The sequence below is a fragment of the Sapajus apella genome, unplaced genomic scaffold (assembly GCF_009761245.1).
Source record: "Sapajus apella isolate SASKATOON/1434 unplaced genomic scaffold, GSC_monkey_1.0 scaffold160, whole genome shotgun sequence".
Classification (NCBI taxonomy): domain Eukaryota; kingdom Metazoa; phylum Chordata; class Mammalia; order Primates; family Cebidae; genus Sapajus; species Sapajus apella.
Genome location: NW_022437100.1, coordinates 407,632 through 431,426, shown reverse-complemented (window position 1 = coordinate 431,426; position 23,795 = coordinate 407,632). Strand labels below are relative to the sequence as shown.

At 47.4% G+C, this 23,795-nt stretch overlaps 1 protein-coding gene across 3 annotated transcripts in view; it reads left to right on the top strand.

Moving 5' to 3' along the window:
* Positions 1-256: 256 nt before the first annotated feature.
* The window catches only part of CACNG2 (calcium voltage-gated channel auxiliary subunit gamma 2), a 135,549-nt gene continuing 112,010 nt past the window's right edge, over positions 257-23,795 (top strand). The window contains exons 1-2 of one of the 3 annotated variants that reach the window (XM_032266735.1): positions 257-975; positions 1,523-1,668. In XM_032266735.1, coding sequence (XP_032122626.1) covers positions 1,527-1,668 — 142 coding nt within the window. In that variant the 5' untranslated portion in view covers positions 257-975; positions 1,523-1,526. Of the gene's footprint in view, positions 1,669-23,795 lie in introns of all 3 variants that reach the window. The other 2 variants (XM_032266734.1, XM_032266732.1) reach the window with 2 other exon arrangements.

Here is a 23,795-nt window from a genome sequence, read left to right as displayed (position 1 = left end):
ACGGCTGGTTGAAGTTTTGTGCCCGTCTGACTGTGAGGGGAGGGTTGTATTTGAAGCTCTGGGCACGTAGAGATGGAATGAGAAGGAGGCTGAGCTGGAAGAAACACCAAGTTGGGGGAAGGGGGGAGAGAGAGAGAGAGAGACAGAGAGAGAGAGAGAGAGAGAGAGAGAGTGTGTGTGTGTGTGTGAGAGAGAGAGAGAGAGAGAGAGATTGAGAGAGAGGGAGGGGGAGAGGGAGAGGGAGAGGGGGAGAGGGAGAGGGAGAGAGGAAGAGGAAGAGGGAGAGGGAGCGAGCTATCTCTAGCTACGCCTTCCTCTAAGCTCCGGGAGCCCAGGAGAGCGCTCATTTTAGGATTTGGGAGAGGGGTAAAAACAGGAAAGGCGTCCCCCGCTCTGCGCTGGCCGTGCTGCCCGGGGAGGGAGGACTCTGGCCCGCGCCCCCCTCCTGGCGGGCGGCCCTGGGAGCCGGGGAGCGCGCGGAGCGGGCGGCGCAGGGAGCTGTCCGGTTCAGCACCACCCGTAATGCAGTAGGTGGGAGCGCCTCCGCGGGGGCCCAGCCGGCAGCGAGTGGGGGGCAGGCGCGCGGCCCACCCTGCAGCAAGACGCCGGCTCCCTCGTTTCCAGGAGCTTTGCAGAGAGGGGGAGGGAAACCCGCCTCGATTCTCCGGGAGAAACCCCCTCTCTCCCCCACTTCGCCAATACTACCCCCGCTACCAACAACAATAACCGCCGCCGCTGCTCGTCCTGCCGCCGCCGCCGCCGCTGCACCTGCCCGCCCTGCCGCCCGCCGCCGCCGCTGCCCGGGCAAAACCATGGAAGGCGAGACCCCCGTACCTGTGCAGCTGAGCTCAAGGGCTTACAGAATACTGGGAAGTCTGGTCTGAAACGAAAGCGCCGAGACCCCCCAAGGAAGAGAACTGGCAAAGCAAAGGATTTTCATGGCGCAGGCCGCAGAGCCGAGAACGAAGACCGAAGGTTGCATCTCGGCTCTTACAATCTCTAACTGTCTAGGTCCCGACCATGAGAAATGGTGTTGAGAATTCGGCTGCTCCCTGGTTCACTGTGGAAGCCATCTCCAAATTAGCTATCACATATGGAAACTGGAGACCAGAATTTTAGGAAAGAGATTAAGACATCTCACTTGGGGGGGTGGGGGGTGTCTTTTATTTATTTTCCTTTTTTTTTTTTTTAAATCACTGCAACTGGAACAGTTTCTGATCTCAAAAGGCAAGCCTCTTCCCGTGTGATCTTTATAATTTACACTCTTTTCCGTGAGCTTTCTTACCTCCCTTTTTTTATAACTCTCCATATTCTCTATTCATACATATATCCATTATATTAGTAGTGGAATAATTTTTATTTTTATTTATTTATTTTTTCTTGCTTTAGTACTTGCACCCTCACACACACTCTCCCGAGAACCAGAAGTCGGTTGGGTGTTTATATAATGAAGAATTATGGGGCTGTTTGATCGAGGTGTTCAAATGCTTTTAACCACCGTTGGTGCTTTCGCTGCCTTCAGCCTGATGACCATAGCTGTGGGAACCGACTATTGGCTGTACTCCAGAGGGGTTTGCAAGACCAAAAGTGTCAGTGAGAATGAAACCAGCAAAAAGAACGAGGAAGTTATGACCCATTCCGGATTATGGAGAACCTGCTGCCTAGAAGGTATTTGACTTCCCATCTCCTCCCCCCTCTCCACCCCACCCCTCCCCTCTCACTCCCCCCTCCCCCCTCCTCCAAATAAGTCCCCTTTACATTCCACCATTTTCTTAGTTCACTCCTTCCACCACTGATCAAGGTTGGTTGGGTTAGTTTCAGAGGAAAGAAAATCAATAAGCAAAACCCATACTCTACTCCCTCGCTTCTGCCATCCCTCCTTCCCCTCAAATATCCTCATTGGAATAATCTATGACATGGTGAAAACAACAAGAGATTGTCGTTAAAAGTCAAAGGTGTTCTGCCTGCTTTGGAGTCATTAGGATTTACAATCTGATTTAGCATTGCCATCTATGAGAGGGGAAAATAATTGCTTCTATGTTGTTTCTCTTTTCGCAATGAAGAATTCAAAAATGCTCTTCCCTTTTCCCTCCTCTTCCCATTACTCCCCAAAAGTCCTAGACGCATCACTATCTGCAAATCTCCTTATTTAAAAAGGAATCTCTTGTTTCTAAGAATCCTTATTTGGAAAATCCTAATTATTCCAGGATCTCAAGCAGGGTTCAAGAGCATTTCGTAATGTCTATAAGCCACACATATCGTTCGAGGTGCCTGGCTGCGTGTGTGTATTTGTGTGTTTTAGCGTTTACAAAGTCTAAAAATGCATACATCTCTCACAGGAAACAAGTCCAAGTTCTAATAAACAGCAATTCACTTGTGAGTTAGGCTGCCACAGAGTGACATGTCTGTTAGCCAGAAGCTAGTAGAGTCAGCATTGCAGCCGGCTTGAGAATCAGACATTGTGCAGGCAGGGAGGGAGGGAGAGAGGGAAGCGAGGGCATGGGGAGGTTGAGGGGGGAGTGGGGGGTGTCAGCTGTTTGCCTTGATCTTGTGGGGTGTTGAGAGGCATGTGTGTCTGTGCTATGGGTGCAGGGGCCCCCACGGTGTAAAGGCTGGGGGATCAGGCTATGGATGAAGGCATGTACTTCTGAGGCACATTAATAAGCACAGAAAAAACTCCTCTGGGTCATCCAACCTGCATTTGGCAACAGACTTTAATATGAGGGATTGCATTTGAATGGCTATATATGTCTGTGAGTGCAAGCTACGGCCACCCATAGAAAGACGTGCACAGAGAGATACATATGCCTCCATGTGGAAAAAAAAAAGGCTTATGTGCTTTGCTTCTGATATGAACCAATACTGGAGGCCGTTTGAGGCAGCGTCAGGAAGCAGGGACTGCAGGATTGTTTGTTAAGCTCAACATGGGATGGTGATGCAGGGAGTTGAGACCAGGAGATGGGGGAGAAAAGAGGGAAATGGATGGGTGAGGGAGAAACTGATGTGGCCCCAGGGTCTAACCCAAACTGAGCCAAAGCCACTCTTTGGGAAATGGTTACATCTGGGAAAGAACACAAATCCCATGCCCCCCTCCCAACATTCTTGGTGCAAACGGTTGAGTGATGGCTGAACATGTTTTGAATAGCTAAGTGACTTCATTGAGCGATGGTCTATTTGACGCATACTGCATTTGGTGCCCTTTCTCAATCCAAACTGCTGCCTTTAACATATTCTGCAGAGGAGCTCTATGCTGAATACTATATGCTCTTCCCCAGCCAGAGAATCAATATCAGGAAATTAATAGGGACTGTTTTAAACACACGCACACTCACACACACCCTCCTTAAAAAAATGAAAAGCCTTTCATACAGCTAGTCATTAACAGTGGAAAGACTTCCATTTAATTAAACATTTATGACAGACTTTTATTCCAAAAGAGAAGAAAAGCAAAGTGAATGAGGACCACTTTAGCGAAATGATCGTAAGTGGCAATTTGCCTTCCTTGGATTTTAGTTAGATGGATGGAGGGAGGTAGATAGCCAAGAGACTACAGGAGAGACAAGACATTGTTTTAGGGTAAATACGCCCAGAAATGGGTGGGTTGACATAAATACACTTTTCTAAATCTGGCTTTTATTTCCAAATTCTTGATATTGTGATCTTTAAAGCATTGTTTAATTCCCAGAAGGCAAGCAGACTAGAGGTAGCTTTGTATCACTCGTGCATTAAAAAGGCTTAAGTATTTTCATTAAAATTCCATCTGTTTGATGTCCACATCCCCAAATGTGCTGCCCACCCCCTTTAACTTTCTCTCCAAGCTACACACTCCCTCTCTCCCTGAATCATCTGTAAAGGGTTAGAACTGGAACTCTTTCCAAGGATTGTGTGATGCTCGCAGGCACTGTGGGTTTGGCCACTCTCCCCAGTGGGGCCACACTGACCCCAGGCATTACCGTGGAGCCTCGCCAGACTCTCCTCAGACTAGCTTTCTACTTGTAGCCATGGCCGGGGTAGGAAGGGTGGAGCTCCGGGCCCCATTTCGACCTGGTCTTTAATTTCCAAAGCCTCTGTCAATATGGAACTTCACAGGCCTGGGACCACCTTAGGAAGCTGGGCCTTGGCCACTTAGGAAGTGGTTTGGAGATTGTAAGCCTCTTACTTTCAAAGACAGCACTGAGTTCCAAAGGCTGGTAAGTTCGGCTGTTTTTGAAAGTTGGCGTAGACAGTCCTTGGGGCCTGTCCCTGTGCTTGCTTTTATGAGCACTCAGAATGGGGTTGGTGTCTATGGAGATCAAGTTGTCAGTGGTTGGGTTCCCACAACTTTTGTTATTTTTTTGTGTAAAATTGGACTTTCAAAAAAGATTTCCCACCCCCTCGACCCAGCCCATGACCACTTGATCTGTGTTTTCTGCCCATTCCAGAGAAGTTGCAAACAAATTTCACATCTTCTTTCTAAGATGCCGCTAACGACTCCAGATGAAAAACAACCCTGTCTTCCTCTGATCTCTTTTGCTCTCTGGTTTTCATTAGGGCTTTTTGTCTCCCGAGGTGATTATTTTCGTTCACCTCTTGATGGAAATAAGAATAGAAAAGAAAATGTCCTTGCCTGTGAGGCTGCTTTTGAAATTAACTAGTCTACTGAAGAATGAGAAGTGACATGGCCACCTGTTAGGGACAGGCATGGGAGGAGGGGGAGAGGAGTCAGAAAAAAAACCACCGCCCTTACTTTCTCCCTCTGCAGACTGAAAAGTCTCTGTGTGTGAGCTTGAACTCCCTAGCAGGCTGGTGTCCTTAGGGGCATTCAAGGAGCGTGGGTGGGAGAAGACAGTGGGTATGTGGGTACAGGTAGGTGGAGAGTGATAGAAGTCTGTGTACTTTTCAAGAAAGCTGAATTAAGAGTCTCCGCATGGAGAGACAAATTGGCCCTTTCAGAGACAAGTTCAATGAAATCTACAATAAGACATTAAAACAGCTTGGTCAAGCAAGGTGTCTCTGGGCCGCCCGGTGGCTTGCTGCTCAGGATATTAACCTCTGTTGTCACCTAAAGGAAACATTGTCTCTGGGGGTAGCAAGAAATTCACTCTTGGCGTTTATTCTCTCCCGTGCCTTCCTCCCCTCTGTCCTGGCTCCGTGGCTCCCTCAAAGGATTTCCAGCCCTGAAGAGGTGGAGCCCACGGCAGGCACAATGTGCTTTACAGAGGAAGCAAACTCCGTGTTTTCTCTCCCTTTTGCCTTACCGTGAGGTGGAGCAGAAATCTCTCTCTGTCCAAGCTGTCGAATTCCCTCTGCTGAATATCCCAGCTCCTCATCCATCAGTGGCTTCTGTCTTGCCCCCACCAGGCTGCTTGCTCATGGGGGACTCTGCCAGCTGCTTTACATCCTTGCTCTCTTCGAGCAAGAAGTATCTCAATGGTCCCAAATGGTCTTCCAAGTTCATCATGGCCTGCAAGGTGGTATAGTGTTCCACGCTCAGCTCAGCCGTGGCTCTTATTCTACAGGGAAAAAAAGGGGATGCATATTTTATTTTAGGAAAGCCAATGGTCTTTTCCAGACATGCTTGCCTTCTAGCATGGGTGGGCTGAATCTGGAAGGTACTAACAGGCCTTCACACTGTGCAAATATTGCTCCATGATTCCCAAGATAATATGACTTTCTTTAGGTACTTTCCACACAGTAAGTGCATAAGAAATATTTATCAATGGCTTGATGCAGAAGTTCTTTAAATTACTGAGATGAATGTAAACATCATAAGGACATGTGACAACCAAGTGATTGAGAGAGAGAGAGAAAGGGGGAGGAGAGTAGGGAGAGAGGAAGAGAAAGGAGAGAGGGAGCGAAGGGGGTGTGGAAGTCAGAATGATTTGTTTGTTCTTCCTGGAACTTCTTTTTTTACAAGAATAATAATGAGTCATGAATCCATTACTATAAAATAAGTGAATTCAAAAGGAGTCAGTCATTGGGGTTGCACGGCTCCTAATTGGCTAAAGTGAAGGCAAATTATTCAAGGAAAGGTGAAGAAAAATGATCCATGCACACAGCCTCCATAGGAAAGAAGAAAAAATAACCAATTAATTTTCTTCCCTTTTCTGCTTTTAAAGTATCCCAAAGTTCAGTGTGATCTTCATATTCCCCAGAACAGACACCTCCGAGCAGAGAGCAGGCCTTAGAATGGCCCATCCCTGTTTAGCTCCAGCAGAACCTTCTACTCTTTCACAAACCTCCCAACCAATTCACAGGACCCTGACAACTTTCCCCCAGGCTCGGGTTCTAATCAGGAGCTTTTCCATAGAGCCAGGCCTAGCTTTCCTTGCTATTCTCCTGGTGTTAGCCAAACCTGGCTCCTCTACCTGGAGTCCTGGTCAGTTCACACCACACTCCCTGCCCTTGCTTCCCCTTTCCAGGTGAGCTGAATAAGGTGCACGGGAGTAAAGGACACACCAAAGTCACGTGGCAGGCAGTGGTGGAGCCAGAACTCAAATCCAGGCCCCTTATGACTCATCGAGCTACATTTTCCCCCTATCCCTTGCACTCTGAAAGCTTCCAGAGGACTCTGGGCAGTAGACCCAAGCCACTTATATTCACTAGTAAGCACTGTTCTATCCTGTCTGTGTCCCACTGAATGTCCCTCACTGAGCACTCAACCTGAGCATCTCAGGAAGCCTGAGTTCCAACCAGTTCCAGTGATTCCTCAGCATACCCCGCCCTCCTAGCTGCCATCTTGAGCTGCTTTGCACCTTTCAGGGTGACAATGACTGTGCCCTGGTCCACGGTCCCCGTGAGCTGAGTAGCTGAGTCTAAGGAAAGCAGCACTCAATTTCTAACCCTGAACTTCAGGCCAGACTCACCAGGTGCCTCTTTATTTTGTCCTTACATTTTGGAAATGTCCTCAATGTAAATGATCCATGAGTTTATGTTCTCAAGCATTTTCAGAAAACAGCAAATGGTGGCTCACGCCTATAATCCCAGCACTTTGGGAGGCCAGGGCAGGTGGATCATTTGAGGTCAGAAGTTCGAGACCAGCCTGGCCAATATGGTGAAACCCTGTCTCTACTAAAAAATATCAAAAAATTAGCCAGGTGTGGTGGCACATGCCTATAATCCCAGCTACTCAGGAGGCTGCTGAGGCAGGAAAATTGCTTGAACCCGGAAGGTGGAGGTTTCAGTGAGCCGAGATCATGCCACTGCACTCCAGCCTGGGTGATAGAACAAGACTCCATCTCAAAAAGAAAATAGCAAATTTACATCCTACGTAACTCACGGAAGTTTTCAGATGAACTTTTGCGGTCTAGTTGAAAGAATTGATGTCACACAGATCTGGGTTGACTTCCTGCACCTCAGCCTTTTGTGATCTGGGGCAAATTCCTCAACCCCTCCAAGCCTCAGCTTCCTTATCTGGAAAAAAGGAGGCATAATTTCCTCCTCGAAGGGCAGTTGCTGGCTTAGGGATTAAATCAGTGGATGTCTGGCCTCTCTTTTCTTGGACTACCTTATTTGAAATTGCAGTCAACAACCTCCGCCCACACTCCTCAACCACCACCCTTTGCTGTTTTATTTTTACAGGGTACTTACCACCCGGTGGCACACTCTATCCTTTATTCATTACACATGCTCTCTGTCTCTCACCACTAGACTGTCAGCTCCATGAGGGCAGGGATTTTCATCTGTTCTGCTCATTGCTGTACCCACAGCAATCATGACAGTGTAAGAAGTCAATCTACCTTGTTAATGAATGAACACATGACTACTGCCTGCTACAGCATGGGTGTTCAGAAAGGGTGGTCCCTTCATGCTGCCAAAGGATTATTCTTTATACACGGTGAGCTGTGGTGGCCAAAGCACTAATTTTTTTTAACATTCTAAAAAATAATGAACTCAATACAAAGGAAGGAGTGAGAGAAAAAGAGAGAGGGAAGAAAGAGGGAGAGAGAGATGGAGAGAAAGAGAGAGAGGAAGAGAGGCTGAATGCATAAAGGACAATAATAAAGAAAGATAATGAAAAAAGTGCTTGGAGAGAAAATAAATGCCTGGGAAGGAAGTGCTGGGGGTGTAAATCCTCTAAATAGATCCTGGCCACATCTTCCTCCCTCCACACCATCTGAAGTACCTGTCCCCGATCCTGGGGGAGAGCTTCCCTTGAGTGTTTGCATTCAGGTCGAAGGGAGGAGAAGATACAGACCCAGACCGATCATGCAAGAAATATTTTAATTTATCAAAATGTAATGTCTCCTTTTAACCTCAAATATAAGTGTTTTGGTCAAAAACCCATATTCAAATACAACATGCTTTGTAAGTTTCCAGGTTAGTTCACAGCCATAGATCGGGCAATTCCTTCACTCATTTATTTTATTAGTGAAATCTTTGCTGAGCCCCTGTAAAGTGCCAAGCACTAGGCCAGGAGATGAGGACATCATTGGAAGCAGCGGCCTTCAGGGTCACTGCCCTTGGTGAACCCCAATTCACATCATTTCAATCCCAATTCAAATAATCTCACATATATATAAATTACAGCTCTGATAAGTGCTATTCATGGGAGATGCATAAACCTATGAGCTCATAATACTGGGATTGTAGCTAACCAGGGAAGGGTTCCTTAAGCAGGTGAGATGGGGATGAAGATCTGAAGGAGGAATAGGAATTAACCCAGGTGAAGAGAATAAGAAAGAAAGCTCCAGATCAGAGGGCATCTCATCCAGAGATGGGCGAGGAAGGAATGAGACAAGTTCCAGAAGAAGACCAGGGTGAACAGAAAACTGAGAGGGGTGGGGGGCAGGGGAAGCAGCAGGGAGGTGATGCTGGATGGAGTGGGAGGGGCAAGTGGAAGTGGTCAGGACCCAAAGGGTTTTGTTAGTCTTGTTAAAGGGTTCTGATCTGTTATGTTTGCTGGCTTCTTGGTTATAAGCTGTGTGACCTTGGGTTAGTCGATTCCGTCTCTGTGACTTATGCTCACCTTCTACAAAATGGGGATAAAAATATCTGCTTTTACAGTTGCTGTAAGGATTAGAGCAGCTGTTCCCTTTTTTTTTTTTTTTAAGACAGAGTCTCACTCTTTCCCCCAGGCTAGAGTGCAGTGGCACGATCATAGCTCACTGCAGCCTTGAACTCCAGGGCCCAAGTGATCCTCCTGACTCTGTCTTTGGAACAGCTGAGATGACAGGTGCAAGCCACCACACCTGGCTCATTTTTAAGTTTTTTGTAGAGACGATGTGTCACTATGTTGGCCAGGCTAGTCTCAAACTCATGACCTCAAGTGATCCTCCAACCTTGGCCTCCCAAAGTGCTGGCATTACAGGAATGAACCACTGTGCCTGGCCCTTTTCCTTCTTTGCCATGCTGCTTTTGCTTCCACGCCGATTGGGACACAGTGGTTTCCTAGGTTTCTCAACTACCCATGACAGTGCAGAGAAAGGAGGAAATAGACTCAAATAACTTTCAATCAACTAAATTTAAAAATGTGTTGACAATGGGTGCCCACCCTGTATGAAACCTAGGGAGGCAGTCGTGAACACGTCCCCAAGCCTGCTTCCAAGATCCTCCAGGGGAGTCCTAGCCGGGGCTCCTAGAGAAGAAGAATCTTGCAAAGGGGCTCTGTTTCATCCTAGACATTTGAGAGAGACCCATAGCTTAGTGCCACCTCTCTTTATTACCCTCCCACAAATTCAGAGGGATTTTTGGCATCTTTTACAATCAGTTAGGATCATAGAGGATTTCAGCTGCAAATTGAATGAGGCTCAGTTATAACACCAGACATTTTGAAAATAGGAATAAGAGAGATGTTAACGGCGCTCCCCAATGCCAGGAAATGCATGTCACCAGCTGTGGGATTGTTGATGAGCTGCAATGGCCTAGCCAGCCCCCGGTCCTTTCTCCTGGGTACATAAAAGGCTTTATTCTCCCAGTTCCATATTCTCTCAGTTCTAAGACACCGCTAATTGTAAAATGACCTATCTACCAAAAAAAAACAGCCTTCAGGGGAGAAAGGGGGGACAAACTTAATGTTCCACATTAATTATAAAGTACACTCTAATTTCAAAAATCTTGCAACTTAAAATACGTGCCTTAGAATCAAGAGAAGACAGCCAGCTATCTTGCTAGCAGGGAGAAACGTAGGCAGGGTGCTAAGAGAGCCCAGAGGATTTCTCCAGCGTGCAGCTGGTGCCTGCCCCGTGACTCAGGAAGCAGCATAGAACAGAATGTGGCCTTACCAGCAACTTGCTTTGATGAAGAAAAGGGTGATGGTTGCTCTTTTCCAACAACTGTTCCCGAGCATTTGCCAGGTACTGTGTGAGAATCTAGGAGAGAGTCAAAAGGCTCAATCTCTGCCCTCATGGAATTCAGTCTAGTAGAAGAGATACCCCAGTGAACAGACGATGATAACTGCACAACATGATATGAACTCACAGGGTATTCTGGGAGCACAGGGATTGGGGAGGAAGGGATGCCAGGGAAGAATGAGCTCTTAAGAATGCAAAGTATGAGTGAGCAAGCTAAGGAAAGAAAGAGCACTTCAGACAGCAGGAACAGCATGTGCAGAAACAGATGCCCATGTATTGGGCATTGGCAATGCCAATGGTCCCATGTGGCTGGAAGGTGGAAAGCAGAGAGGGGTGAGGCTAGAAGACAGCAGAGATGTGACCCCAAAGGGACAGAAATGGCTCACAGGACATTTGTGTTTCAGCATGAAAGAAAAGGGAGGCCCAGAAAGGTAGGAAGCCAGGGAGGAGCATCACAAGTGGCTTTTCCATCATCTGGGTCAGTGGTTGTTGAGGGCTTAATGGATGGGATGAGGGGTGGGTCTGGGCTGGTGAGACTTACTGATCAGGTGACTTGCACTAAGTTAGTCATAGTAAACAGAAAGTAAAGGGGAGAAGGGAGATTGTAAGTGAAGTACAATAGAGGGACATCGGTCTCCCCGTCTCTTCTCACTTCCCAGTATAACAAGCATGACTGAACACATACTATGTGCTAGGCCCTGCTGGTATAAACATGGCTACAGAAAGTCTCTATCAAAATATCATCTTCTCAAGGAGGCTTCCTGACCACCCTGTCTACAGTAGCCCCGCCCCCAAGTCCTGTCCCCTTCTTTAATGGTTTTTTCCTTTTTTTTTTTTAGACAGAGTCTCGCTCTTTTGCCCAGGCTGGAGTGCAGTGGTGCAATCTCAGCTCACTGCAGCCTCCGTCTCCTGGGTTCCAGTGATTCTCATGCCTCAGCCTCCCCAATAGGTGGGATTACAGCCGCACATCACCACACTCATCTAATTTTTGTATTTTTAGTAGAGACAGGGTTTTGCCATGTTGGCCAGGCTGCCCTTGGGCTCCTGACGTCAGGCGATCTACCCATCTCACCCTCCCAAAGTGCTGGGATTCCAGGCGTGAGCTACCATGCCCAGCTTCTTTTTTAACTTTGTAATTTTTTAGCACATGCGTGTTTCTGACCTGTGTCCCCCTGTAAGAATGGAAGCCCACTGAGGGCAGGGACCATGTCTGCCTTGTCCGTCACCATCTCTCTAAAGTCTTGTCTAATGTCTGGCACTAAGAGAGTGTTTAGGAGCTAGGTGTCAAATGAATGAATAGAGATGGGGCCTGGCCTCAGGGAGTTGCCCACCTGGCGAAGGAGACGGGCTTTTAAACAAAAACTGCAGGCATCCGTTGATCAGTCTTCTCCCCTAAGCTTGGCTGAAACCACATTCTGAAAAACCCTTGATAATAAGCAGATGTTTCCCTGCAACCTGGGAGGTGCTCTGGGGCACCTCCTGGGCCACAGCTTTGCCATAAAAGCTGATAAGTCACTGCCTGCTGGGAAGCAGTCGCCTTTTCTCTTGATTGCAATCCTTGTTAGTTACCGCCGGGCCCAGAGGCACTGATCTAGCAGCCCCGGGTTTGCTTTTGCGGAGTGGCGTCCCACTTTCTTATTGACACTCTATTCATTCACTCTCTCCCGAACTTCTTTGACCTTGGGTAGCCTTCCTTCTGCTAACAAGCATGTGAGGGATCAGGTACAAGATCCCAGGTGCACGGTTGCTGGAGCCTCGTTGTATGAAGAATCCACCCCTTGCTTTGCCACCCCTCCACCTTGCAAATTCAGTGCCCCAGTGCCAGCCTCTGACCTTGCACCAAGCAAAACTCACTGGAGACCAGCTACTGCCGACCCCCAGGCCGTTCATCGCAGTTTTACCCCATGGCTCTCCTCTCTCATTTTCTCTGCTTAAAGGGTGTATGCACTCTTTTCTATCATATTTTCCCCCGACCTGGATCTCTTTTTTTATCTCTGATAATGGACACATTTTATCCTTTCTCCTTCCTGAATTTTCCCTAGTATTGTTAGCTCGTCTCTCCTGTTTTCTTCCACCACGCTTGCAGAGTAGGTAATCCTGCAAAACAGCTGTTCTCCCATCACTTCAATACCAATAATAACAACAGTAATAATAATAGTCGTTCGTGGAGTGTTTCCTTTGTGCTAAGCACTGTTTTAGATGCTCTCCAGAGCTAAGAGGTTAGCTCTTATTCGGTCTTCACAATTCTGAAGATATGTGCTATGATATCCATTCACTCCATCAGAGATGTTAAGTAACTTGCCCCAGGTCACACAGCAAATGGCAGAGATGGGATTCAAACCCAAGTCTATCCAACCCCAAAATCTGTGTACAGCCTTCTATGACACTAATTATATTTTCCATTTTCCCTTGGCCCCCAAGTCTAAATAAATTTCTTTCTGACATTGAGGGCAATGCTGAACAGAAAGGCTGTTTGTACTGCCTTGCATGATGAAGTATTCAGCATTTTGAGCTTAGATTAGGATATGCTCCTTATCCAGGGCAGAGTGGGGAAAAGTGAAAGGGAGGCCAGATTTCCTCCCTGCTTTGAAAACGGAAGCGTTCCTCAAAATGCAAGGACATCCATCTCCTTGCAGTTTGTGAAGCTGGGTAAGTGAATACAGATAGTCCGTCTCTGCTGCCTTCTACCCAAAGGGTCCCTTCCCAGCCACGTCCTACTTTGTCTCCAGAACTTAGTAAAGTTGTCACTTCTCTCTGCTGCCTCCCACCCTGCTCCCTCCCACCTGGGGTCGGCTCCCTCCAGATCCCAGCATCTAATGTCTTGTATGTTGCTTGTTTCCCTTCCCATCTCCCACTCTAGATCATGAGTTCCCTTGTCTATTTCTTCAACAAAATTTACTAAGTTACTACATGTGCCAGGTGCTGTCCTAGGAAGAGGTGTGAACAAGTGTGAGGTGTTTAGGGGACCACATGAGGTTTATATGATTGCAGTATAAACCAGGTATGGGAGAAGAGGTAAGGGAGAGTGTTAGTAATGAGGGATGAGATTGAGAGACCCCATCACAAAGGGATGATTATATGATGAGACCGCTCAATCTCATTTGTTTGTTGAATGAATGAGTGAGTGAATACAGAAAAAGGATACAGCACAAAGCTTGACATCTGAGATTATGATGCATATTTAATCCCAGATTCTTCCCATCATCATCACCATCTTAATAAGGATGCATCCTCTCCCAGCCAGGCCTGGCGTTCATGCCAGCTCGCATCTGGCAGCCTGGGTTCAATTCCCACCCCATCACGTACGAGCTATGTTCCCTTGGACCAGGAATATAACCTAAGTCTATTTTTCACATGTGAAATGAGGATAATCACTGTGTCTCCCTCCTGAGTCGCTTGTGAAATTTTGGTGGGATGCTCCGTTGAGTGCTTACCGAGGCGCCGGCACACAGCAAGCACTGGACAAATACCGGTGCTGTCATTACCAGTGGTGTGTTTATCATTTATGAGGCCAGCAACTGCAAAGGGTGATTGGCAAGTGAGTTGTGCTTCGCCCTCAAATGTTCTACAAATAGAAAACTTTTCCGTAAAAATCCACATTTTTGGTTCCCTTGTGGGGGGTTGGTGGGGGACAAGATTTTTGTAACCCTGGGCCCTATCCCTGCTTGGGAGCGGTCAGCAAGAGCTGGGCAGGCTTACAAGGCTGCTCCGCTCCACTGTGCGTGGCCATTGCCTGGCCTCCGTAAGCGTTGAAGTTTGCAAATCCTCCTCTACGCCTATGGCAAATTAGAGGTAGAGTCTTTGTTTTTTGACAGCTGAAAACATACCTTAAACAAACCGGCGCAGACAGGGTGCAGCAGCTCACAGAGACAGACGGAAGAAAACCACGCATCTGTAAATAAATGCACAAATATCTCACATTCCTGAGCAGGGACCGCTGATAAGATTCAGGTGGAAGGCTAGCCTCATCTACTCCCTTTTAAAGAACCTCCCCAGGGTGAGTTGTTGCTTTTAAAGAGAGACGCTCACTCATTTTAGGCCACCCTGGCAGCTTCTCTTTCAGAGGCTGACATTTTCTGACCTTGAACCCAGTTCGGGAAGCACACCCCGTTGTGCTGACCAGCCACGTGGCATGCTTTATTCAATAACCGAATACCAGGTGCCAGGGACACAGGCCACGCTGTTGGTGCTGGCTGCAGAGAGATGGGAGGGAGACCGATGGCAGGACCAAGAGATTTACTATTTCTCATTTCTACCTTGGAAGGTATCATGGAGAAGAGAGAAATTTTTATTTTGGGGATAGGAAAAATTTCCCAGCAATTGCCCAGAAAGAATATGAATTTAAAGACATGTTGTTTGAATCTCGGGCAATGGTCAGACCTGATTTAACTTGGTAATTTTTTTTTTTTTTTTTTTGAGTCAGAGTTTTGCTCTTGTTGCCCAGGCTGGAGTGCAATGGCACGATCTTGGCTCACTGCAACCTCTGCCTCCTGGGTTCAAGCAATTCTCCTGCCTCAGCCTCCTGAGTAGCTGGGACTACAGGTGCATGCCACCACGCCCAGATAATTTTTGCATTTTTGGTAGAGACGAGGGTTTCACCATGTTGGCTAGGCTGGTCTCGAACTCCTGGCCTCAGATGATACACCCACCTCGGCCTCCCAAAGTGCTAAGATTGCAGGTGTGAGGCACCACATCCTTGATCATTTTTGAATGTTTAATGTAAGTCAGGCTCTGTGTTAGTTCACCAGTCACAGAAACAAATCCGCTGCCACGGGGAGTCTGCTCTTCCTCCTCCTGGTCTCTCTTGCTGATTCTATTTTCTTCATTGGATTTTATGCTCTCTGAATTTGTTTGTCTGCTGTGTGTATTATTTCTCTCTGACTGGAATGTAAGTTCCATGAGACCAAGGTCCTTGTCTGTGTTACTTACTTGCCATAGCCAAGGGACTGAGAGCAGTGCCTAGCACACAGTAGGCACTAGTAGGTGCTTAGTAAATGTTTTTTGGGTGACAGAAGTAAATGACAGAACATTTACTAGTAGGTGCTTAGTAAATGTTTTTTGGGTGACAGAAGACATGGCCCTGGCTCTGAAGGAGACAGGCAGGTACCAAAACTATTATCAGTGAGCTCAGGGAATCGATGAAGGCACGTATAAAGGTGAGAAAAGAAAGCAACTTTATTTGAGGAGGTCCTAAAGGCAGTGCCCTCTGCAGTGGGTTCTGCAGGATGAATAGGAGTTTGCCAACAGTAGAACAAAGGCGATAGGCCCAAAGCAGATGAAGAAAATGAAATCAGCCAAGACTGCCCCCAAAAGGATGAGGTCAAGGAGAGAGCAGAGCACTTGGTCTAGAGCGGCACCTTCAAACTTAAATGTGTATAGTACACAGATCACCTGGGACCTTGCTGAAATGCAGATACTGATTTGGGGCTCCAGGTGGGGGCTGATTGCGTTTCTGGTTCCCAGGTGAGGCCGATGCCACAGGTCTGCAGACCACACTTTGAGAAGCAAGGCTTCAGAGGACTGGCAATGGCCAGTGGATTCTGGCAGATGAGGATCTAAATCCCACCCCTGCCACTGGCGGGCTGGGGCTGTTTCTTTGCCTGTACCATGAAGATAACCACCTTCTTCCCAGGCACTGAATAAATTCAGAGTGCATGGATCTGCGAAAGCCGTGAGCTCAGTCTCAATACTTCTCTCTGTCCCTTCAGCTACTTTTTTCCTTTCTTAAGACAGGGTCTTACCCTGCCATCCAGGCTGTAATGCAGTGGTGCAGTCATGGCTCACTGCAGCCTCAGACTGCTGGGTTCAAGCGATCCTCCTTCCTCAGCCTCATGAGGAGCTGGGACTACAGGTGTGCACTACCACACTGAGCTCATTTTTTTTTAAGAGATAGGATCTTGCTACGTTGTCAAGCCTGGTCTCAGATTCCTGGGCTCAAGCAATCCTCTCACCTCGATCTCCCAAAGTGCTGGGATTATAAGGCGTGGGCCACTGCGCCCAGTCCATTTCAGCTAATATTATCATTCAGCGCTAAAGGAGGTGACCAGAGGTACAAGAAGAAAGAGTGATTTTTTCCCCCAGAGCTACTGTTTGAGAGTCTCCTGTGTGCTGGGCCCTGGGCTAAGGACCACGTGTCTGTCACCTTCCCAAGGCTGCACGGCACTCTGTAACATGGGTGTCAGGATTCTCATTTTATCCATTAGGTAACAGTAGGAGTGCGTGCTTCCTATTGTTGCTGTGATCAATTACACGAGCTTAGTGCTTAAAACAACACAAACCTATTATCTGACAGTTCTGGGTGTTGGAAGTCTGACCTGGGTCTCACTGGGCTAGAATCAAGGTGTGGGTAGGGCTGTGTTCCTTCTAGAGGCCCTTGGAAGAATCTACTTGCTCGCTGTTTCCGGCTCCTAGGGGCCGCTTCCTTTATCTTCAAAGCCAGCATTGTTGAACAGAGTCCTTCTGTGATTCTCCTGTTTCCCCGCTCACACCTAAGGACCCTGGGGATTATCACGTGCCCACCCAGATAAACCAGGATAATCTTCCTCCCTTACAGTCTGCTGATTAGCAGCTTTAATTCCATCTGGAACCTTAATCCCCTTTGCCATGCAATGTGGCGCACTCACAGGTTACAGGAATTGGGATGTGGGCACTTTTGGGAGGCTGTTATTCTGCCCACCACAGGGGGTGAGTGCCCAAAGAACTCCCCTAATGCCACAAGCTCAGAACAGTACACCTGGGAAAGATTTTAGAGCTTGTACCAGGAAGGATTCAATCTGACGGTAGGTCACAGAAAAATAAAACTAGCAGTGGTTTAAATAAGACAAAAAGTTTGTTTACAACCTAATGTCACAACCTCGGAATAGGTGTTTGTGACATTTATAAGGTTCTGTCCTCATAAGAGACAGATGGAAGAGATTTATAGAGATTATATCAAGAAGGATTAGATTTGATGATGATGAGTAACAGAAAATAAAATTAACAGTGGCTTTATTCTCTTTCAAGTAAACTACTCTGGAGGTGTACATTACAAGGCTGGTCTGGAGTTTCCACAAAGAGGTTAACCGGGCAGATCCCTGCCCCCTCCCAGCTCCACCATCCCCTCCAGCCACTGCCTTTGCATCCCATGAATCAAGGTGGAGGATGGCACAAAAAGACAAGGGCAAAGAGCACCTGTCACCTGGCTCCTAAGGAGGCTTCCTGGAAGATATCACACAACATTTTTGCCTTAGTTTCACTGGACAGAAGCTTACTACACGGCCACACATTAGCTATAGTGAAGTCTGGAAAAGATAACCTTGATTCCAGGTGGCCACACGCCTAGATGAAAACTCGAGTTTCTGTTGTGACAGGAAAAGGAGAGAAGGAAATTGACTAGCGGTGACTGCACAGGGCTCATCTAGTCCAAATCCTCACCTTGACACTGAAGAACGTGAGGCCTGAAAAGGAAGGGATTTAGTCATGCCATGGAGTCAGCAAGCAGCAGTGCAGGGACTAGAACCCACGTGCTTGGGTCCCAGGCAGCAAGTAGTGTGGGGCCTCCAGCACCTGACACAGTACGTGGCATGTGGTAGCAGCTCACTCGTGCTTGTGGACGGAAGGGACCGTGCTGTTCCACCACCAGGACACTCCCTCTGGGCCCCAGGCCCTGCTGCTGCCTCTCTGAGGGTAGATAAAATCCCCGCCTCTGGGAGGCAGGCCCGTTGCATGCCTGAGTCTATTTCTCTCCCCTTTCCATCTTGGCTGATACCCTTAGGGGAGCTCCGGGCTCCTCTATCTGTCCCACAAAGTCATCAAATCCAAGGGCCCTTCCGCATGAAAGAGTAGCAGGATTTTGACCAAAGAGAAGGTTAAAACAGTATGGAGAAATGGAGGTTTTTCCTTCCTCCGGACTTGCTCTGTGACAGGGCCACCTCCTTAGTATCTGGGAGCTTAGTATCTGGGAGGCTAGTGGCAGGGCGCTGGTGCTACTGTCTTGGTACCCTGTGGTGTCCATTTTGACATGGCAAAGGGGTGAGACAGAGACCCATCCAAGCCAGGAGGGGTGCCGGCCTCCAAGCCAAAGGAGCTCCACCCTCAGACATTTGCAGCCTCTGCCAGTTCAGATGTCGGCAAAGATCGGACACTTTCGGACACTTTCGTGCTTCTCTGTTTTCAACTGTCTGTGTCCTCAACCAGATGGCAAAGCCCTTGAGACAGGGACGGTGTTAGATTTACCTCCGTGACCCGCTGCCCAGTGCAGTGACTGGCACACTCAGGCTCTGGTGAATAAATGGAGGGTTGGCCAATCAGTCGGAATTAAATAGTTAAGGCAGAGGCTGGCACATACTAAGATCTCAGCAAAAATAATAAGAACAATGAACAAAAGAACAAAAGGAGGAAAAAGAGAAAGGATGGAAAGATGGATGGAGGAAGGGAGGAACAAATTCATTTGTGCCTTGGCTTCCCATGGAAGCAGCTGCTCCTAGGGCAGGCGGCTCTCCTCCCGGAAGAGCGGAATCCTTCCCCTGAGGACTGAGTTCACAGGAGAACAGAAGAACCCGGCCGGAAAGGTCTGTTTCAAAGGGCCTGTCCTCCGGCTTGAGAACACTGTGCCTCTGGGGCTTCCCGATGGGCCTTGGCAGCCGAGGTGCCTGACACCAGGGTTACTAGGACATGGCCAGAGGCAGAACAGGTGGTGTGGCTGAGGTAGGGGCAGAGCAATGGGGGGAAATGAAGCCAGCCCCGCCCCCGGGTCTGAGTCAGTGTCTTTGCAGACCACCGGAGGATGGGAGCCAGAGGTGGGTCCATGGGAAGGATGATGGCAGGCAGAAGCTCAGCATAGCAAGGTGGCACAGCACAGCGAGGTGGCACAGGGTGGGGACAGAGCATGAGAAGGCTGGCAGAGGCCCCGGGAGAGATGGAAGCCGCCTGGGCACGGGCAGGCCCCTCTCAGAGCAGATGGAACGCTGGAGCCTGGAGGGTCCATGACAGTTGGTCAGAGCGAAGAGAAACAGCAGCAGGATGCAGAGAGAGGCCTGCCCACCCTCAGGCCCGAGAGACACCCACTGACGCCCCCAGAAACGCCGCCCAGGGAGAGCTCTCTGAGACACAGAGAACACAAGAGAAACCAGGCGTGGCATGGATATTTGTGGACTGAGTGATGAGAGAAAGCCGCAAAGCCTGTGGCTGGAGCCCAGGCTAAAATTACAGGCCAGAGCCTCAGACCGCAGGACCACACCCCACCGCAGCCCAGGACCAATAGATTTTCCCTAGAACCCAACCACTTCCTGCCCTACTTTCTTCCCGGATTGATTGGGCAGCGCAATCCAGCAGAAAGAGCCCGGTTTGGGCATCAGACAGGCCTGGGTTTGAGTCCTGACGGATTCTGGCACCTCAGGCTTCATCTCTCTGAACCACCGTTTCCCATCTCCACAGGCATGCACAGAAAGAGAAATAAAAATGCTTCTCAAGCAGCATGTTATAAAAATTAAAATAATCTGTATAAAGGACTTACACACTGTGTACAGGCTCAAAAGATGGTGCTGTTGTTTTAAATCAGGACTTCCCACCCTTCTACCGCCCATACTGTTATTAATAAAACACATATCTTTTTTTTTACTTTTTTTTTTTTTTTTTTTAGACAGGGTCTCACTCTGTCACCCAAACTGGAGGGCAGTGGCACAATCTTGGCTCACTGCAGCCTTGACTTCCTGGGCTCAAGTGGTCCTCCTACCTGAGCCTCCTGAGGAATTGAGACTACAGGGGTGCACCATCACACTGGCTGATTTTTTTTTGTATTTTTGTAGAGACAACTGCCTTTCGCCATGCTGCCCAGGCTGGTCTCAAACTCCTGAACTCAAGGGATCCACCCACCTTGGCCTCCCAAAGTTCTGGGATTACAGGTGTGAGCCACCACACCCAGCCTCAAACACATATCCTCAAATCGATGCCTTGGTTTAGACTCATCCTAAGCAATAGTATACAAGAAATCACTGGTTCAATTCACTAGTTATATTTCTAACACACCTTCAAAATACTCAACTTAAACCTATTTAAATGTTCATCCCTATACCACCTAAATTCATCTCAGATACCACAATAGCCCACCATTCACTTAACAAAAGCATCATTTCTACTCATAAACCATCCACGGGGTTTGAAAGGCATGGAGAGATGGGTGGCTCTTCAGCCCCATTACTTATCAGCTTTTTTCTTTGGGTGATAAAAGAGACACAGGCGTAGAAAGTGAAAAGATCAAAGGCCAATTCGCAGAAATTGCCTGGACTCCAAGGGCCTTTCTGAGGCACCGGGAGCACTCAGCTCTTAGTTATAATTTGACCCATTCCTCCATCTAGAACGGACAGTGGTGTGGACAACAGCCAAAGGGGAGAGATGCTGCCTCCCTTGTTGACACACTGATTTGTGCTGGAGGATTTTCTGTTTGGTTTCCTCCAGGGTGTTCAGGAGATGCCCCCTCTCAAGACACCAACAGAACAAGAGGACTTAGCTCTCCTGGTCCACCAGCAGGGAAGGAATTTCTTTCTCCACCCCAGAGTCTTCCAAGCATAGAAGAATTTACCTCTGGTAGGAAGAGGTACTTGCTTGGAAGAAGCTGTGAGATTTCTCCGTAATAATCGCACCTGGGTCGGAGAGGACAGGCCTAACAGGAATGACTGTCTCCCATAACGATAATGACAAAAAGGATTTGGGGTGTGTAGGAAGAGCTGGGAGAATGTGACTCACAAGCCTAAGAGAGATAGTGTAGGGTTTTAGGAACACAGGTGGCAGGTCAGAGAGAATGCAGGCATCTCCTTCCTGGCTCAGTCTCTTAGATCCAAGGGCTTCATCCGCCATCATCTATAAAGCAAAGGCTAATCCTGAAGTGTTGGACTTTGACCCAAGAGTGTTTATTTGGGAGATCCAGCGCTGTCTTGTTAGACCCTAAGCAGCCGAGAAGAGACATAGCCGCTTCTTACACAGTTGAATGAATCAACATGTTATTACAGATATAAACTAATTTCTGGGTATTAATGTGGGGGCCTGGAAATAAATCACAGAATATCTTGTCCGTACAGCAATGAGATGCCAGGAAAGGACAGGGTGCTGCAAAGGAAGCACTGAGAGCAAATGCGCTTTGCCTTTGGAGGGCCTGGAGTGATCATGAGCTAGTTGGCTGTAAGAGCCCCCTTTGGGATGGCAGGCGTGGGGGAAGTAAGTGTTCTCGCAATGAAGCTGATGGGATTTTAATAGCCAGACAGATGGCCTGAGAAAAAAAAAAAAAGGAAGATTTTTTTTTTTTTTTTAAATGAAGGAAAACACTTCCATAGCTTCCCTTCAATTAAAAGACAGTGAGAGCCGTCCATGCTGGGAAGATTTGTCACCATTATTAGTATTGTCATTCTGATGTCCTTTAAATAACTGTATGATTGAGCATCAGTAATAAACTAGGGCAGCATCTTCAAACGAATTAGAGGGTGTGACTCTCTACTGACTTTCGATTCAATTTTGATTATGTTGGCTTCATTTGGTCTCACAATTTAATAATGATCCCAAGTAATTGCGTTGTTATTATTCTTGTTTATGCAGTCAAACATTTATCGCTTATTGGATTCTTCAGTGTCCATCTTTCTGAGAACTTCAGGTTTTCTACAAGTGACTGTTGAGTAGCCAGCATCTCTGAAAATTTGAATCAAGAAAGCTGGGAAGACGTAGGGGGGAAATACAAAGATAAAAACGAAGTGTTTGAAAAGACGGGGAGGATAGAGAGGGAAGGAAGGGAAGAAAAATATACCTATTGAGCACCCTCCTGTATGCCAAAGGTTTTATTTTATCCTCACAACCGCCATGCAAAATCTGTTTTAGGCTTCTCATCCTCATTCTGCAGAGGAGGAAACGGAGGCGCTGAGAGATTCAGCGATTTGCCAGAGTTACACAGCTAACAAGGGCAGAGGTGGAAGTCAGGTTTGGGACTCCCCTCTTCACTGGCTTCACTCCTGCAAGGGCCTTTGAGCCCTGTGTCTTCTCATTCGAGTCTCAGCCGAGCTGCGGGAACCATCCCCATCTTAGAGAAGAGCTGTCTCCTGGCATTCCTGAGGCGCGTAAAGGAGCAGAAATTCACATAAGAATGCTGCCTCCTGTTCTGCTGTTATACTTCCCCAGTTAAATTCTCAGGTTCTCCCAATGGCTGAGCATTGTGAAGATGGGCTGATGGTAGAGGGAGAGTTGGTCTCTGAGAGCATGCAGCTTTGGCATCCTTTGGCCATACCAGAAATGGACCCCATAGAGGGTGGGGGAAGTAATTATCTACAGGAAACATGCGCGTGCCATGCATCCACCTACCATGGGCTGGATCCACTGGGATCTACTGTATCATCCTTATTTTTTCATTCAATTCCCACAACCACCCTGTATGGCAGGGTGGTTGCACAGATGAGAGAACTAACGCCAAAAGAGGTTAAGTGATTTTTTTTCAGGTCAGTCATTGGTGGTGCAGGGATTTAAACCCTAGTCCATCCAATGGATTCCAAACACAAATGGTCAACTTTACTTCAGCATTAGTGTCATAAGTTTTGAGAAAAGACAAAAGGAAAGAGTGGGAGAAATTAGAAATGTAACCCAAAAAGATATTTAGAATAAAAGTGGCTGCCCAAGGAACCACGGATTTAATTCTGTTTCTGCCCAAAGGCTAACCCTCAAATTTAATTCAGTAAGCGCTTACAGTATGTCGACAATGTGCAGATCATTGTGCTAAAGCGTGAGGTGCTGACCTAAGATTCAGATTCCCTGCCTTCTTCCTTTTTAAAAACTTTCAACTCTGAATAAAAAGATGTTCCCCTTTTCCCAAAAGGGACAAAATCATGTAGTTGCTCTTCTCTGTGCTATTACGAGGTAGGAAATGTCCAAACTCTGCAAGGGCTTAGACGCATTCTTTATATTCTAAGGTGCTGCATTGGTTACTTTTAAGCCCTAAATGCTAAACCAACTGAAAGAAGGTGGAGGGATGAAGACAAACTAAAAGGAAAGAGCCATAGAAATACAACCAACAAGCAAAGGAAAATGACTGATCGATGAATAGACAGACAGATAGATGGATAGATGGATGATTGATAGATAGATGATAGATCTTTAGCTCCTAACTTATTCGTGAAAAAGATAAAAATTCTTAAAATAATAAAAAATGAAATAACTTTTCTATTTTTCATTCTCATTTTTTAAGGGATAAATGTGCAAACAAAGAAGTTGGCAGAAGAAAAAAAGGATTTGAGAGATAAAGGCCAGGATCAGAGTTTTTTAGATGTGTTGGTGGTGGTGGTGATGATGGTGATGGTGGTGGTGGTGGTGGTGGTAGTGATGGTGATGGGGTGGTGATGATGATGGTGGTGGTGATGGTGATGGTGATGGTGGTGGTAGTGATGGTGATGGGGTGGTGATGATGGTGGTGGTGATGGTGATGGTGATGGTGATGGTGATGGTGGTGGTGGTGGTGGTGATAGTGGTAGTAGTGGTAGTGATGGTGATGGTGCTGATGGTGGTGGTGGTAGTGAT